Source organism: Leptonychotes weddellii, chromosome 1 (genome assembly GCF_054177405.1).
Source record: "Leptonychotes weddellii isolate Sample4059 chromosome 1, ASM5417740v2, whole genome shotgun sequence".
Lineage (NCBI taxonomy): Eukaryota > Metazoa > Chordata > Mammalia > Carnivora > Phocidae > Leptonychotes > Leptonychotes weddellii.
In genome coordinates this window covers 129,455,872-129,474,770 of record NC_138369.1, presented here as the reverse complement: position 1 = coordinate 129,474,770, position 18,899 = coordinate 129,455,872, and the positions used below count along the sequence as shown (strand labels likewise).

Sequence of the window (18,899 nt, the reverse complement as noted above, 5' to 3'; positions counted from 1 at the left end):
CGCCTGGGTGGCTCAGTCGGTTAAGCATCTGCCTTCGGCTCAGGTCATGATCCCAGGGTTCTGGGATGAAGTCCTGGATCAGGGTCCCTGCTCCGCAGGAAGTCTGCTTCTCCCTCTCCCTCTGTCCCTCACCCCTGCTTGTGCGCGCTCTCTCTCGCTCTCAAATAAATAAAATCTTAAAAAAAAAAAAAAAAAAGACATAGGGGTGCCTGGGTGTCTCAGTCATTGCTAAGTGTCTGCCTTCGGCTCAGGTCATAATCTCGGGGTCCTGGGATCAAGCCCCACATTGGGCTCCCTGCTCAGTGGGGAGTCTGCTTCTCCCTCTTCCACTCCCCCTGCTTGTGTTCCCACTCTCGCTGTGTCTCTCTCTGTGTCAAATAAATAAATAAAATCTTTAAATAAATAAATAAATACATATATACATACATACATACAGACAGACAGACATATAGATGGCCAACAGGCACATGAGAAGATCCTACTACCACTAATCATCAGGGAAATGCACATCAAAACCACAATGAAATATCACCTCCCAGCTGTCAGAATCGCTAGAATCAGAATGACAAGAAATACACATACTGGCAAAAATGTTGCATTCCTACTGGTGGGAATGCAAATTGGTACAGCCACAATGAAAACAGGTATGGAGGTTACTTAAAGATTAAAAACAGGAAAACAAAACTGGAAGTATCGTAATTCCAGACTTCAAGTTACATTATAAAGCTACAGTAACCAAAACAGTATGGTGCTGGCACGAAAACAGACCCACAGGATCAATGGAACAGAACAGAAAACTCAGAAATCAACCCACAATTATATGGTCAATTAATCTTCAATGAAGGAGGAAAGAACATACATACAAAAGAATGAAACTGGACCACTTTCTTACACTCTCTACAAAAATAAATTCAAAATGGATTAAAGACTTAAATGTGAGACTTGAAACCATAGAAATCCTACAAGAGAGCACAGGCAGTAATTTCTCTGACATCGGCCATAGCAACATTTTTCTAGATGTCTCCTGAGGCAAGGGAAATAAAAGCAAAAATAAACCACTGGGACTACATCAAAATAAAAACCTTCTGCACAGCCAAGGAAACACTCAACAAAACTAAAAGCAACCTACTGAATGGGAGAAGATATTTACAAATGATATATCCAATAAAGGGTTGGTATCCGAAATATATAAAGAACTGATACAAAAAATGTTGGCGGGGATGTGGAGAAAAAGGCACCCTCTTGCACTGTTGGTGGGAATGCAAACTGGTACAGTCACTGTGGAAAACAGCATGGAGGTTCCTCAGAAAATTAAAAACAGGACTACCCTATGATCCAGTAATCGCACTACTGGATTTTTACCCCCAAAATACAAAAAACACTAATTCAAAGGGATATATGCACCCCTACATTTATTGCAGCATTATTTACAATAGCCAAACTATGGCAGCGGCCCAAGTGTCCATCGACATATGACTGGATAAAGAAGATGTGGTACAGACAGACAGACAGACACACACACACACACACACACACACACAAATATGGTATATACTACTAAGCCATAAAAAGGAAAGAAATCTTGCCCTTGGTGACTTCCTGGATGAACTTAGAGGGTATTATGTTAACTGAAATAAGTCAGACAGAAAAACAAATACTGAATGACTTCATTTATGTGTGGAATCTAAAAAAACAAAACCAACAAACAAAACAGAAACAGATTTATCGATATAGAGAAACAAACTGGTGGTTGTTAGAGGACAGGAGGGATGGGAGGATAAACAATATAGATAAAGAGGATTAAGAGGTACAATCTTCCAGTTATAAAATAAGACGAAGGGATACAATGTCTGGCATAGGGAATACAATCAATAATACTATAATAATTTGGTATGGTGACAGATGGTAACTAGACTTAGTCAAGTGACCATTTTGTAATATACATAAATACCAAGTCACTATGTTGTACACCTGAAACTAATACAATATTGCATGTCAATTATTCTTTAATAAAAAAAATATTAACTTCTGAGGCATCTGGAGGGCGCCATCTGGACAGATGTCAACTCCTCTCACCCTCTAAAAAGGAGAATTCATCAGACTTTAAATAACTGTAAATTCTTCTCTAAAAGGTTTCCCATCCATGTTTGTACAGAAGTAACATCAGAATATAAAATTATCAGCCCCACTTCTAGTCTCTTAGGAGAGAGATGTGACACAGGATAATCACTTACCTGTATTGCCACCCAGTGACAAGGTTGGTGTACTTCATTAGGTAGCCATATACATTTTCCATGTGATCACTGTTTCAAAAAGATCAGAATGCACCAAAAAGTCAATAAAAATTAGAAGAACTATCAGGAAGTTAACTGAACAGTTCTAAAAATAGCTATTGATACATATGTGTTTTACAAATGCCTCAAACTTGCTTCAGAAGTTAAGATTTATAGATTAACAAAGAGGTATTTAATCCCCCAAATTTGATATCCATACGTCTTTATTTTGCCAGATTTCTTCAGAACAAATATAATCCCATGTAAATTATTATATATAATATTTCAAATAGGAAATCATTATATAAATATAAAATTACACAAATATAAAACAAATATACTATAAATATAATTTTAAATAAAAATATTTTATAACAATTCAATACTAAAGAAATAAAATAGTTTTATGGTTCTAGAAAGCCAAAAAAGGTCTCTAAATTGAATAGTGCCTCCTCACTATGGTGGGACACATGAGAGGCCAATCTGTTCTGTCTCTGATTCTTTGGGCTTCCAAAATGAAGGTCCTGTTTTTGATGAGAGTGTGACACCTCACTCCCACTCTACATCAGACAAGTATGAGGCAAAACACTCTCTACAAGTTTTGCCATTGGAAAGATTTTGATTGAGGCCTTATTACAACTGAGTTTTACTTCCTGCTCCATTTTTTCACATATTACACATATATTCTGTTATAGTGGCTCTTGAAAATACAGTGGCTTTTGAAAATCTGATATTTCTTTTCCAACATTTTAAGGTTCCTTATACTTATGAAAAGTAAAGTGAGACCTACATTGACATATCTTGTTGATACATTCTTTTTTTCATAATTTACATTAGAATTCCTTTAAAACTCACCTAAAGTTTTAATTTTACACTATAAAATGCAATGGATATTCATCATTAATTTTCTTTACTATCCCTAAGTCACAGAGCATACTTGATAAAATTTCAGCTAACCAGCACAAAGGAAACTGAAAGAGTGAGACAACCGGCAACTTTTAAAACATGGACATATTAAAGGCAAAAAGCAAGGAAGAGCTGGCACAACTAATAGAACAAAGTTCAAAACAGATTTAGCTTGATCTCAATGACAAATAAAAAGGGCTGAAGATAAAGACTCTCTCTGGAAAATGAAATGACCAAATTGATTATAAGATTCTTGTAGCTATTACTGGGGAGTGAATAGGGGGATGTCTCAGGAATAAACTCAATATTGAGTGTCTTTCTAATCTCATTTCTTCAAAGTGCTTGAAAATAAAGATCAAATCTAAAAATAAAGAATTGAGGGGCGCCTGGGTGGCTCAGTTGGTTAAGCGACTGCCTTCGGCTCAGGTCTTGATCCTGGAGTCCCGGGATCGAGTCCCACATCAGGCTCCCTGCTCAGCAGGGAGTCTGCTTCTCCCTCTGACCCTCCCCCCTCTCATGCTCTCTCTCTCTCTATCTCATTCTCTCTCAAATAAATAAATAAAATCTTTAAAAAAAAAAAAAAAGAATTGAGCCCATGACTATGTTATTTTTTTTCTATATTTTTCTTTCATTCTAAGGCTAGCAAGCAATACTGTTTATTAAGTGAAACTACTCAAGTCCTTCGGGTTTCATAAGGTCACTAATCTCAAGAAGACAAAGGTTATCCACTTCTAAAATGCCAACCCAAAGTTCTGATAGTTATATGTTATGTCATGTTAAAACTGACAGTACCAGCTGAATTCTCATTTCAATACTTTCTAGAGCCCACATCTAGAAGAAAGGATTCTCTGGAAACCCAGCCCCTTGGGTTTTTGCTAGAGTTCATCTAGTTACAGCCCCAGGTCACAGTAAAGCTATTTCTTTCAGTTCCACTGGTACTTAAAAAAGCATGAAGATATTTTTCTTGTCTGGCTCCTACATCTTTCCCAAGCTTCAGGCTTAAACAGCTCTTTGGGGTCACAGGAATCCCAATGCTCATGGATTTTGCCCAAAAATAACTTCCCAGAGTTCTTCCTGTTTTAGGTATTTAACACTCAGCTCAGTGCCCCTCAACTGTTTTTGCCCTCAAAACATTCCTTCAATTATATGTGGACCCTAAAAATGAAAAAAAATTTTTTTTTAAGAATTTTTTATTTTTAAGTTATCTCTACACAAAATGTGGGGCTTGAACTCACAACTCTGAGTGTATGCTCCATTGCCTAAGTCAGCCAGGCACCCCAAAAATGATTTTCAAAAAAAGACTCATAGATACAGAGAACAGATTGATGGTTGCCAGGGGTGGAGTAGTAAGTAAAATGGATGAAAGTGGTTAAAAGATACAAACTTCCAATTATAAAATAAATAAGTCCTGGAGATACAATGTCCAGCACAGTAAGTATATTAAAAATACTATATTGCATATTTGAAAGTTGCTAAGAGAGCAGCTGCTCTTAAAGGTTCTCATCACAAGAAAAATAAAAGTATAATATATATGGTGATAGATATTTACTAGACTTATTGTGGTCATTTCACAATGTATACAAATATCAAATTAAGTTGTGTACCTGAAACTGATATAATGTTGTATGTCAATTATATCTTAATTTAAGAAAAAACTTATTTGTTCATTCTAACCTGTATTTTCCTTATTTATTTATTTATACATACATACATATTCTGCATCCATCCACAAAAAGCCTAAGGTGCCACACGACCTAAATTAAATATTTCTTCAAAGTACCAAAACATTCCATAATTCACCATTTTTGGCTTTCTGAACCCTTATAATCTAGCTTCTCTACATCAAGCCTTCATAACTATACTATGACTATTAGCATAGAACAAAAATATTTTTTTTTTTTAAGATTTTATTTATTTATTTGACAGAGAGAGACACAGCGAGAGAGGGAACACAAGCAGGGGGGGAGGGAGAGGGAGAAGCAGGCTTCCCGCAGAGCAGGGAGCCCGATGCGGGGCTCGATCCCAGGACCCTGGGATCATGACCTGAGCCGAAGGCAGACGCTTAACGACTGAGCCACCCAGGCGCCCCAGCATAGAACAAAAATACTACAACTCAATTATAGTTCAATTCCTCTGGTTCTAAGACAATTATATACATATATATATTTTAAAGATTTTATTTATTTATTTGACAGAGAGAGATAGCGAGAGCAGGAACACAAGCAGGGGGAGTAGGAGAGGGAGAAGCAGGCTTCCCTCCGAGCAGGGAGCCCGATGCGGGCCTCAATCCCAGGACCCTGGGATCATGACCTGAGCTGAAGGCAGACGCTTAAAGACTGAGCCACCCAGGCGCCCCGACAATTATATTCTTTAAATGCATATGTGAACTGTGGAAAGAATCTTTCTTAAAACCTCAGTACAACTGAAAAATAAATAAATAAAAATTTCATTTCTACGTAATTGACGATAATGCCTCATCTCCTTTACTTTTGTCCAGTCTCTCCTATTACTAAAGCTAATCCTCATTTTGGTCACATCTAATAGTTATTTATATCAGTAGTTTAATAACTATCAGTGAATGTTTAACAGTACAATTCTGGTAGCATCATTCCCGAAATAAAATTAAAGTATATCCTTATTATACTTCACAGTACAATGTTTTATGTTCAATTTTTTAAATGTTAATATTTTGTTGATGCTTGTATCTAAAGAGTTAACTTTCTCACAAAAATTACAAGGGCGATATTGACATGGCTATGATATTCAAATGTGGATTAATTATAAACTGCAGGCCTGCTTTTACTTCATGAAACAGACCTCTGAGGCTGCAAAGAATCAACTTAAGAATTAAGAACATCCTATTCTTTGAAACAGCTGGTTGGCCCTGTCCTTTCTCTCATCCTTCCCCTTCCCCCCCTTCCCGTCAGTGCAAGCAACAGATGTGGAACAACGGCGCCATCTGGTGGCCAGTATAAAGAGCTTTGTGAGTGAACACCTTTTGTTCACTCTTCCCTTTCTCCTCTTGCCTCCTTATAAATGACTCTTCATGTAGTACCTCTAACCCTTATGCTTTGCTCCCATTTAAAATGTGTGAATTTTGGAGAGGTAATATGGCTGAGGAGTAGGGCGACCCTAAGCTTGCCTCCTCCCTGGAACACTGCTTGATAAATATCAAATCACTCTGAACACCCAAGAAATCGATTGGAAGTCTTAGAGAACAAAGCTGCACATCTACAAACCAGAAAAATGACCCGTGGAACATAGGAGCTGCAGAGTTTGTGGGAGAAAAGAGCCATGGGCACTGCCCAGGGGAGGGCGCCCTGACAGCGGAGGGAGCATCAAGAGAGAAGGAGGAGAGAGAAAGCACAGGAAAAAACAGAAAAGAAAAAAACAGTAAAAACACATGCAGGGGACTGAACAAGAAAACTATTCCCCAAACCATGGATGGGGAGAAAGGAGAGGGTTACAATACTGCCAGTTTTCTATAAACAGTGAAGTGCAGATTTTGAAGCTTCTGAAGTCTGAGACATTGCCAGGTTTGTGCCTGGGGAACTGAGCGGTGCTCCAATGGGAGAGCAGGGCTGAGCCCCAGCAGCAGACAGCCTGAGGATCTCCAGGGTCACACAGGGAGAAGCAGTACCCCTGCTTGGTGTGCATTTGGTAGAGGTGACACGGCCTCTCCACGGGCAAAGGGCCCTGCAGGCGCCATCAAGCTGTCCCACTCACCAGTATAGGAACAAAGACCCCGATTGAGGGCTGCAAACCCCGGCACCAGCTGCGTGTTGTGATCTACAATAAACTCCAAACTGCTGAGAGATGGCGCAGCTCTCCTGCGACAAGCTGGCACTGGCCACAAAGCAGGGAGACCCTCCCCCAGAGGATCAGTGCGGGTCTGTGCCCCGGGGGGTCTCTGAAGTGTGGGATTTCGAAACACAACCACACCCGAGATAAAACACAGGAGTGCTGCACCGTTTGGCAGGAGGACAGCGAGGACACAAGGTGAAGGCGGGGACGTGACAGAAACCAGTAACACAGACAGGGTCATCACTGTTTGGGCATCTGTGAGGGCTTACTTTAGAGAGGTGGCACACATTTCCTGCTCTGGAGAGAACAGGTCAAAGCCATTCCCCCGCTCCCCTAGCTTGATCCATCTCAGTGAGCTAAACAGCGCCACCAAGTGGAGAACGGAGCCACTACATCAAGCCCCGCTCTTCTTCACCCTGCAGGAGCATCTCCACTAGGGCAATTCCACCTGAGAATCAGAGCAGCAGGCCCCCCACCAGAGGACCAGCACAAACCCCCTCACACACCAAGTCTACTGATCACAAAGTGCTGCAAATCTTCAGCACTAAGGGAAACAAGATCTAGCAGCCTTTGGGCTTTGTTTCTTTTGTTTTTATCTGTTTTTGTTTTGTTTTTTAGATACAGAAAGCAATTTTTAATGTTTTAACTGTATTTTTCTTTTTCTTTTCTTTCTAGCTTTTTTCTTTTTTTAAGATGTATTTACTTGAGAGAGAAAGAGAGAGCATGAGTAGAGGAGGAACAAAGGGAGTAGAGATAGAATTCTCAAGCAGACTCCCGCTGAGCACAGAGCCCAATGCAGGGTTCCATCCTAGGACCCTGAGATCATGACCTGAGCCGAAATCAAGAGTTGGCCATTCAACCAACTGAGCCACCCAGGCGTCCCTACCTTTTTCAATCGAGCTTTCTGTAACAAGCAGACCAAAACATACCTAGGATCTAGCTTCCTTTATGTACTTTTTTCCTTTTTCCTCGATTTTTTAAAATTTCGTTTTATTTTCCTTTTTTTGTCTCTCTCTAAAATGACAAGACAGAAGAATTCACCTCAAAAGAAAGAACAGGAAGAAATAATGACCAGAGATTTAATCAATGTAGATATAAGTAAGATGTCTGAACTAGAATTTAAAACAATTATAAGGATACTAGCTGGGCTTGAGAAAAGCACAGAAGACACTAAAGAATCCCTTACTGCAGAGATAAAAGAGCTAAAATCTAGTCAGGCCAAAATTTAAAATGCTGTAACCAAGATGCAATCTCAAATGGAGGATACAAAAATGAGGATGGACAAAGCAGAAGAGCAAAGCAGTGTTACAGAAGATAAAATTATGGAAAATAATGAAGCTGAAAAGAAGAGGGTAAGGAAGGTAATGGATCACAACAGTAGACTTAGGGAATTCAGTGACTTATTAAAATGTAGTAACATTTGTTTTTTTGTTTTGTTTTGTTTTTATTAAAGATTTTATTTATTTATTTGAGAGAGAGAGAATGAGAGACAGCATGACAGGGAGGAGGGTCAGAGGGAGAAGCAGCCTCCCCGCTGAGCAGGGAGCCCGATGCGGGACTCGATCCTGGGACTCCAGGATCATGACCTGAGTCGAAGGCAGTCGCCTAACCAACTGAGCCACCCAGGCGCCCAAAATGTAGTAACATTTGTATCATAGGCATTCTAGTAGATAAAAGAGAGAGAAAAAGGTGCAGAAGGTATATCTGAACAGATTATAGTTGAGAACTTCTCTAATCTGGGGAAGGACACAAACATCAAAATCCAAGAAACACAGAGAATTCCCATTAAATTCAACAAAAGCTGACCATCACCAAGGTGTATCATAGTCAAATTCACAAAATACACAGACAAGGAAAGAGTCTTGAAAGCAGCAAGGGATAAAAAAGTCCTTAACCTACTAGGGAAAACAGATAAGGTTCGCAGCAGATCTGTCCACAGAAATGTGACAGGCCAGAAGTAGTGGCAGGAAATAGTCAACGGGCTAAATGGGAAAAATATGCAGCCAAGAATTCTTTATCCAGCAGGGCTGTCATTCAGAATGGAAGGGTTAGGGACAAAGACTTTCCCAGACAAACAAAAACTAAAGGAGTTCATGACCACTAAACTAGCCCTGCAAGAAATATTGGGGGGGGGAGGCTCTTGAGTGGGGTAAAAAGACCAAAAGCAACAAAAACTAGAAAGGACCAGAGAACATCACCAGAAACACCAACTCTACAGGTAATACAATAACACTAAATGCATATCTTTCAATAATCACTCTCAATGTAAATGGACTAAATGCTCCAATCAAAAGACATAGGGTATCAGAATGGATAAAAAAAACAAGAGACATCTATATGCTGCCTACAAGAGACTCATTTTAAACCTAAAGACACCTACAGATTGAAAGTGAGGGGATGGAGGGGCGTCTGGGGGGCTCAGTTGGTTAAAGGTCTGTCTTTGGCTCAGGTCATGATCCTGGGGTCCTGGGATCAAGCCCCTCGTCAGGCTCCCTGCTCAGTGGGGAGTCTGCTTCTCCCTCTCCTTTTGCTCCCTACCCCCCTTCCCTGCTCATGTGCTCTCTCTGCTATCAAATCAATAAAATCTTAAAAAAAAGAAAAAAAAGTGAGGGGATGGAGAATCATCTATTATGCTAATGGATGTCAAAAGAAAGCTGGAGTAGCCATACTTAATATCAGACAAACTAGATTTTAAAATAGAGACTGTAACAAGAGATGAAGAAGGGCATTATATCATAATTAAAGAGTCTATCATTCAAGAAGATCTAACAATTGTAAGTATTTATGCCCCCAACTTGGGAGCACCCAAATATATAAACCAATTAATAATAAACATAAAGAAACTCATTGATTACAATACAATAATAGTAGTGGTGGACTTTACCACCCCACTTACAGCAATGGATAGATCATCTAAGCAGAAAATCAACAAGGAAACAATGACTTTGAATGACACACTGGACCAGATGGACTTAACAGATATATTCAGAACATTTCACCCTAAAGCAGCAGAATACATACTCTTTTCGAGTGCACATGGAACATTCTCCAGAAGAGATCACATACTGGGTCACAAATCAGCCTTCAAAAGTACAAAAAGATCGAGATCATACCATGCATATTTTCAGGCCAAAATGCTATGAAACTTGAAATCAACCACAAAAAAAAATTTGGAAAGACTTCAAATACATGGAAATTAAAGAACATCCTACTAGGGACGCCTGGGTGGCTCAGGTGGTTAAGCGTCTGCCTTCGGCTCAGGTCATGATCCCAGGGTCCTGGGAATGAGTACCACAGCAGCTCCCTGCTCGGGGAGACTGCTTCTCCCTCTGCCTGCCGCACCCCCTGTTTGTGCTCTTTCTATCTCTCTCTGACAAATAAATAATAAAATCTTAAAAAAAAAAAAAAAGAATGACTGGATTAACAGCAAATCAAAGAAATAAAAAAAAAAAAAATACAGGGAAGCAAATGAAAATGAAAACCCGGTAGTCCAAAACCTTTGGGATGCAGCAAAGGCAGTCCTAAGAGGGAAGTATGTTGCAATACAGGCCTACCTCAAGAAGCAAGAAAAGTCTCAAATACACAACCTTTCCTTACACCTAACAGAGCTAGAAAGAGAACAGCAAATAAAACCTAAAGCCAGCAGAAGGGAAATAATAAAGATTAGAGCAGAAATAAATGATAAAGAAACAAAACAACAACAACAACAACAAAAACCAGTAGAACAGATCAACAAAACTAATTGCTGGTTCTTCGAAAGAATTAATAAAATTGATAAACCCCTAGCCAGACTTACCAAAAAGAAAAGAGAAAGGACCCAAATAGATAAAATCATAAAGGAAAGAAGAGAGATCACAAGCAACACCATAGAAATACAATTATAGAAGAATACTATGAAAAATTTTATAACAATAAACTGGGCTATCTGGAAAAAATGGACAAATTCCTAGAAACTTACAAACTACCAAAACTGAAACAGGAATAGAAAAATTTGAACAGACCCATAACCAGCAAAGAAATTGAATCAGTTATCAAAAATCTCCCAAAAAACAAAAGTCCTGAGCCAGGTGGCTTCCCAGGGGAATTCTAACAGACATTTAAAGAACAGTTAATACCTACTCTTCTCAAACTGCTCCAAAAAATAGAAATGGAAGGAAAACTTCCACACTCATTCTACAAAACCAGACAAAGACCCCAATAGAAGGAAAGTATAGGCCTGATGAACATGGATGCAAAAATTCTCAATAAAATACTAGCAAATTGAATTCAACAGTATATTAAAAGAATTACTCACCACAATCAAGTGGGATTTATTCTGGGACTGCAGGGGTGGTTCAATATTTGCAAATTAATCAACATGATACACCACATTAATAAAAGAAAGGATAAGAACCATATGATCCCGTCAATAGATACAGAAAAAGCATTTGACGAAACATAGCATTCATCCTTGATAAAAACCCTCAACAAAGGGATAGTTGGAACTATTGATCTTTATTGATCTCAACATCAATAAAGGCCATATACAAAAGACCCACAGCATCATTCCCAGGGAAAAACTGAGCTTTTCCTCTACGGTCAGGAACAAGACAAGGGTGTCCACTCTCACTACTACTATTTAACATAGTACTGGAAGCCTTAGCCTCAGCCATCAGGCAACAAAAAGAAATAAAAGGCATCCAAATCAGCAGGGAAGAAGTCAAACTTTCACTATTTGCAGATGACATGATAATCTATGTAGAAAACCCAAAAGACTCCACCAAAAAATTGCTAGAACTAATACATGAATTCAGCAAAGTTGCAGGATATAAAATCAATATGCAGAAATCAATAAAGCAGCAGAAAAAGAAATCGAGGAATCAATCCCCTTTGCAATTGCACCAAAAACAATAAGATACCTAGGAATAAACCTAACTAAAGAAGTAAAAGATCTGTTCTCTGCAAACTACACAACACTTATGAAACTGAAGAGGACACAAAGAAGTGGAAAAGCACTCCATGCTCATGGTTTGGAAGAACATTGTTAAAATGTCTATACTACCCAAAGCAAGCTACACATTTAATAAAATCCCTATCAAAATACCACCAGCATTTTTCACAAAGCTAGAACAAACAATCCTAAAATTTGTATGGAACCACAAAAGACCCCGAATAGTCAAAGCAATTCTGAAAAAAAAAAAACAAAAAACCCAAAACTGGAGGCATCATGATTCCAGATTTCAAGACATCAAGTGAGTATGGTACAGGCACAAAAACAGACTCATAGATCAATGGAACAGAATAGAGAGCCCAGAAATGGACTCAAACTCTATGGTCAACTACTCTTCGACAAAGCAGGAAAAAATATCCAATGGAAAAGTCTCTTCAACAAATGATGTTAGGAAAACTGGACAGTGACATGCAGAAGAATGAAACTGGACCACTTTCTTAAACCACACACAAAAAGAAATTCAAAATGGATGAAAGACCTAAATGTGAGACAGGAATCCATCAAAATCCTAGATGAGAACACAGGCAGCAACCTCTTTGACATTGGCCGTAGCAACTTCTTACTAGACACATCGCCGGAGGCAAGGGAAACAAAGGCAAAACTGAACTATTGGGACTTGAGATAAAAAGCTTCTGCACAGTGAAGGAAACAATCAAAAAAACTAGAAGTGCAACCTATAGAATGGGAGAAGATATTTGTAAACGACAAAAGTGCTAACAGGGTTAGTATTCAAAATCTATAAAAAATTTATCAAACTCGACACCCCAAAAATAAATAATCCAGTTAAGAAATGAGCAGAAGACATGAATAGACACTTTCCCAAAGAAGACAATCAGATGGCTTACACACATGAAACGATGCTCAACATCATTCATCATCAGGGAAATACAAATCAAAACCACGATGAGATATCACCTCACACCTGTCAGAATGGCTAAAATGAACAATACAAGAAAAAACAGCTGTTGGCGAGGATGGGGAGAAAGGGGAACCCTCTTGCACTGTTGGTGGGAATGCAATCTGGTGCCGTCACTCTGGAGAACAGTATGGAGGCTCCTTAAAAAGTAAAGAAAATAGAACTACCCTATGATCCAGCAATTACACTACTAGGTATTTACCCAAAGGATACAAAAATACAGATTCAAAGGGGTACAAGCACCCCTATGTTTATAGCAGCACTATCAATAATAGCCAAACTATGGAGAGAGTCCAAATGTCCATTGACTGATGAATGGATAAAGATGTGGTACATATATACAATGGATTATTACTTGCCCATCAAAAAGAATGAAATCTTGCCATTTGCAACAATGTGGATGGAGCTAGAGCATATTCAAAGATTTATTTATTTATTTATTTATTTGAGAGAGAGAATGAGAGAGAGAGAGCACATGAGGGGGGGAGGGTCAGAGGGAGAAGCAGACCCCCTCCTGAGCAAGGAGCCCGATATGGGACTCGATCCCGGGACTCCAGGATCATGACCTGAGCCGAAGGCAGTCGCTTAACCAACTGAGCCACCCCGGCGCCCGGAGCTAGAGCATATTATGCTAAGTAAGTCAGAGAAGACAAATACCATATGATCTCATCATTTGTGGAATTTAAGGAGGAAAACAGATGAACATATGGGAAGGGGGGAAAAAAGAGAGAGGGAAACAAACTGTAAGAGACTCTGAACAACCGAGAACACACTGAGGGTTGATGGAGGGAGGTGGGTGGGGGATGGGCTGGATGGGTGATGGGCTAAATGGGTTGCAATGATCACTGGGTGTTGTATGTAAGTGATGAATCACTGAATTCTACTCCAGAAACCAATACTGCACTGTATGTTAACTAGGTAAAATCTATTTATTTATTTATTTATTTAAAGATTTTATTTATTCATTCATAAGAGACAGAGAGAGAGAGGCAGAGGGAGAAGCAGGCTCCCTACTGAGCAGGGATCCCGATGCGGAACTCGATCCCAGAACCCTGGGATCGCGACTTGAGCAGAAGGCAGACGCTTAACCATCTGAGCCACCCAGGCACCCACTAAGTAAAGTTTAAATAAAAAAATAAAAAATAAAAAAGGGGCACCTGGGTGGCTCAGTCAGTTAAGGTTCTGACTCTTGGTTTCAGCTCAGGTCATGATATCAGTGTTGTGAGATCGAGCCCCACGTCGGGGCTCAGCATGGAGTGTGCTTGAGATTCTTTCCCTCTTCCTCTCCCTCCCCCTGCTCATGTACACTCTCTCTAAAATAAATAAATAAATAAAATCTTTTAAAAAATAAAATGTGTGATGTTTTATAGGAGATTTTTAATGTACCTGTTAAAAGGAACAAAATCTAGTTGTTCAAGTGGGAACACACATATCTGGTCATATCATACTACTATTTTGTGTTCAATGAGGTGGAAATGATGGTCCAAAAGACTAATACACTAAAAAATAAGCTATGAAAAAGTTAATTTCTTTTTCAGTCCTTCAGCAATTATACTGCTCAACAAATTGGGTATATTCCAATCTTCTAAACTTGTTAACATTCAATTGGGATCAGTACTAGAGGCCGACAGTCTATAAAAACAACCGATTAACTGAACTATGCCAAGTGGCATTATTAGAGTTAATGTGAGCCTCATCTTCTCTGAAATAAGTTAATAATGATTATTTCAATTCCTAACTCTCCATTACTATAACATACTTATTCCTTACCCCTTCTTGATCAGACTTAAGGAAGATACATAGCTTTTAAAGTTAAGCTACTTTCTGAATAGTTTCCAATCCTTTCATTTCAGTTCAGCACAATTACTCAGTACCTTCTAAATGCAAAGCACTCTGGAAATACACTAAAAAGGATGGGAAAATAAGGCAATTTCTCTCCATCCCCAAACCATAATCTAATATAAGAGAAATATATCTCCTTGAAGAAAAAGACAATGACAAGGGCTCCTATTGGAGGAGAGACACATTGGGACTGTGTTTTTAGCTGTCATACAAATGGGAAAGGTATTTCACTAAAGACATAGGATTCACTAAACAGACACAGGAGTCGATAGTGACTGAGGCTGAAATGACTGGATGTGACTGGATGTGAAGTGAGAAAGAGATCGACAAGTGAGAGTAAGGGTGAGAAAGAAGGGACAGGGCCACCACTGGATTTCCAGCTGGAACAACTGTGCAGATACTAATACCTTCACTGGGAAGTTTTGGGTTTGTTCCAATTTCACATGTTGAATTTCAGGGATATGTGGGACTTACACAGGGAGATATACAATAAGGTAGCATGATTTGGGTTGGACATATAGATTTGGTAGTAATCAGCATATAAGCATGTACTGGTTTTGAAGCCAGGAGAGCAAATAAAATCACCCAAGAAGGATTATAAAATAACAAGAGATGGAACAGAGTCTAAGAAAGAACCCTAAGGAAAAGTTTTAGAGGCAAGGGGAGTACAGAGAAAGGATAAGTAGTAGCTAAGTAGTAGGAAGAAAAGGAGTATTTCAACTAAGTTTGTGGTCAAGCATGTTCAAAGCTACTGAGGGGTGAAATAAGATGAAGACTAAGAAGTTTCTATTAGATTTAACAACCAAGAGACAACAGATCAATGGAATGATGAAGGCACAGCCAGCTGGCAGTAATAATTAAGAGAGACTGACTGGGAGAAATAGGACTGGTTAAAAGGATGTGGGCTTAAGACAGGGTAGTTCTAAGTATCCAAAGAGAAGGAGATAGACTCAAGATTCAGGAGAAAGAGGAAAATATGAGAGGTGGCTTCCAGAGCTCAGGAAGAGGAATTAGTCTTGGACACCTTAACACATTTAACTGCAGACAGGAATTCAAGCAAGCTGTCGTCAAGCCACAGATCAAAATTCCTATTTTCTACTAAGCAAAAACTGTCCTCCAAAATAGCTTAGTTTTGGTTCACTCCCTTGATAGCATAAATAGCATGATGAAGGGAGATAGCAGCCAGCTTAGCTAAGCAAAAAGCAACTGACAACAGATGGGAGTGACTGCAACACATGTACCTCCTTCTGCTGTAAAAAGAAATTCTGCAGAGCAGAGACTGCTTCTTACTCATCCCAGTATTCCTTGCAGCACCTAGTAGATAGCCTGGGATATAACAAGTTTCAAGAAATCTCTGTTGAATGATTTAAGCAATGGGAAGATAGAAGCAGAATGTTTCTATAAAACCACAAGACAATTCTGAGTAGCTGGCAAAAAAATAAAATAAAATAAAAAATCAACTCAGTCTATACACTCAAATCAATCTCAGATAAAACAAATTCTAATTCCAACTGTGTTTTAGTCTATACCCAAAAGTATGAAGTCAAGTGAAAGGTACTCCCTTCCTGCTAAAAGCCTTAAAGATGTTAATGCTCTTTGCACTGAGTAACGTATAGAATTGTTGAATCACTATATTGTACACCTGAAACTCATATAACACTGTATGTTAATTATACTGGAATTAAAATTTTTTAAAAATGTTAACGCTCTTGGGCCCAAGAACTTTACTTCCAGGCATCTAATCTAAGAAAATGATTAGAAATGTAGACAAAGATATTCAACTGTGTCCACTGTAGCACTATTTATAATAATTAAAATAAAAATAATAAAGAAAGAAAAAAGGAAATGGAGAGGAAGAAAACAAATAAGCTCAATGAAAGACGTTAGGAGAATGATTAAGTAGTACTACAGATTACCCTATATGTTAAACCACTGGAATTTAATACTTAAAAAAAAAAAAGAAGTATCATAGAATAGTATTCACCAAGTAAAATGTTTATGAGTTTCTAACAACATGGGAAAGTTTTTTAAGATTAAAACTTCAGGCTACCAAATTTTATATAGCCTATAAAGAATATGTACAGAACAAAACTACACAAAATAGTAACTATGGTTATCACTAAATGGGAAGAATTATGGATGGTTTTACTTCACCCCTTTACTGTTTCACATTTTCCAATTTTAATATTGTATTATTTTTACAACCAAAACAGTTTTTAAATGTTCAATTATATTGAATAGGTGGCATAATTCAGGCATAGAGCTATTTCTATCTATTATTAGGTATAGATTACATTTTTTAAAACTTTCCAATGTGACCATATGACCATTGCTCTTTGGGGATGTAGAACTGTTTCCTGTATGTACTTACTTCCCAAATTAAGTTACACATACCCAAAACTGGGCTGGGTGGCTGGGAGAACAGCATAAAACCAGACTGCATTCTAGAACAAATTCAGTTGACTGTAAGAAGTAAAAACATTTTTAGTATCAACTCTCGTAAATGTTAAAACAAAAAAACTTGCTCCCTCCTGACACATTTCCATGTGGAGAACTTCTCCAGAGAGTTCCTGTCCTCCCCTCCCCATTCTTACCCTGACACCTTCCACAGCTGGGCATGAACGGTTCACCCTTTCTGAGCTCTTTCTCTTGGATCTGCCTCCTACCCAAAGAAGACATTCTTATCTGCTCTGACAGAGCAAAGATCTGAGTATTCCAAACTGCTTGTGACTAGGTAAATAAGTGTGCCTAATTCCAGGGTGGAGATAGCAAACCTTCTCTACCCTGTTAACTGCTGCGGCTTTCTTCAGTGAGCTTTCCCAGTAATAAAACTATTTCTACATCCATTAGGATGTCTATTATCAAAACCGAACAAAAGACAGAAAATAACAAGGGTTGGCAAGGATGTGGAGAAACTGGAACACTTCTACACTGTTGGTGGGAATGTAAAATGGTACAGCTGCTGTGGAAAACAGTAATGGTGGTTCCTCAAAAAGTTAAGTGTCGAGAATTATTATATGATCCAACAATTCCACTTCTGGGTATAAGCAAAAGAATGAAAGCAGGGACTTGAACGGGTATTTGTTATACCAATGTTCACTGTGGCAGTGTTCATAATAGCCAGAAGATGGAACAACCCAAATGTACATCAACAGATGAATGGATAAACAAAATGTGGCAAATACATGCAATCAAATATTATTCAGTCTTAAAAAGGGAGGAAATTGACACATGCTGCAACATGGATGAAATTTGAGGACATTATGCTAAGTGAAATAAGCCAAACACAAAATGACAAATATTGTATTATTTCACTTATATGAGGTACTAGAGTAGTCAAAATCAGAGGGACAGAAGACAGAATATTGGTTGCCAGGGGCTGAAGGCTGCAGTGGGGGACAGGGAGTTATTATTTAATGGGTACAGAGTTTTAGTTTGGGATGATGAAAAATTCTAAAGAACAGTAGTGACAGAGGAGCCTAGGTGGCTCAGTTGTGTTAAGCATCTGCCTTCAGCTCAGGTCATGATCTCAGTGTCCTAGGATCAAGCCCTGTGTCAGGCTCCCTGCTAAGCAGGGAGTCCCCTTCTCCCTCTCCTTCTGCCCCTCCTGCTCATGTGCTCTCTCACTCTCTCTCTCAAATAAATAAAATCTTAAAAAAAAAAAATAGTAGTGATAGTTGCACAACTATATGAATGTACTTAGTGACACAGAACCGTACACCTAAAAAATAGATGGTAAATTTTACATGTATATTTTACCAGTTAAAAAAAAAAACCCTGACAATGTAATTATGTCCTGTCTGATTCCTGTGTCCTCTTTATCAACTGGTCCTGAACTCAGGATATTATTTACTGACCTCTGGGAACAAGAGATATAGAGCAGAATGTAAAATCGTCATGAATTTCGAAGATAATACAGAAAACTCTCATGAAAGCTGTACCAGCCATTGACTACTTTATTCTTTTTTTTTTTTATGTTACATTAATCACCATACATCATTAGTTTTTGATGTAGTGCTCCATGATTCATTGTTTGCGTATAACACCCAGTGCTCCATTCAATACGTGCCCTCTTTAATACCCATCACCAGGCCAACCCCTCCCCCCATCCCCCTCCCCTCTAGTACCCTCAGTTTGTTTCTCAGAGTCCATAGTCTCTCATGGTTCA

The 18,899-nt window shown here is 38.7% G+C and overlaps 1 protein-coding gene across 1 annotated transcript in view; it reads right to left on the bottom strand.

Moving 5' to 3' along the window:
• Nucleotides 1-18,899, bottom strand: part of OSBPL11 (oxysterol binding protein like 11) — an 88,139-nt gene that overhangs the window by 60,979 nt on the left and 8,261 nt on the right. Inside the window, exon 2 of the mRNA XM_006738411.3 lies at nt 2,235-2,303. Within this exon, the coding sequence (XP_006738474.2) occupies nt 2,235-2,303 (69 nt within the window). The remainder of the gene's footprint in view (nt 1-2,234; nt 2,304-18,899) is intronic.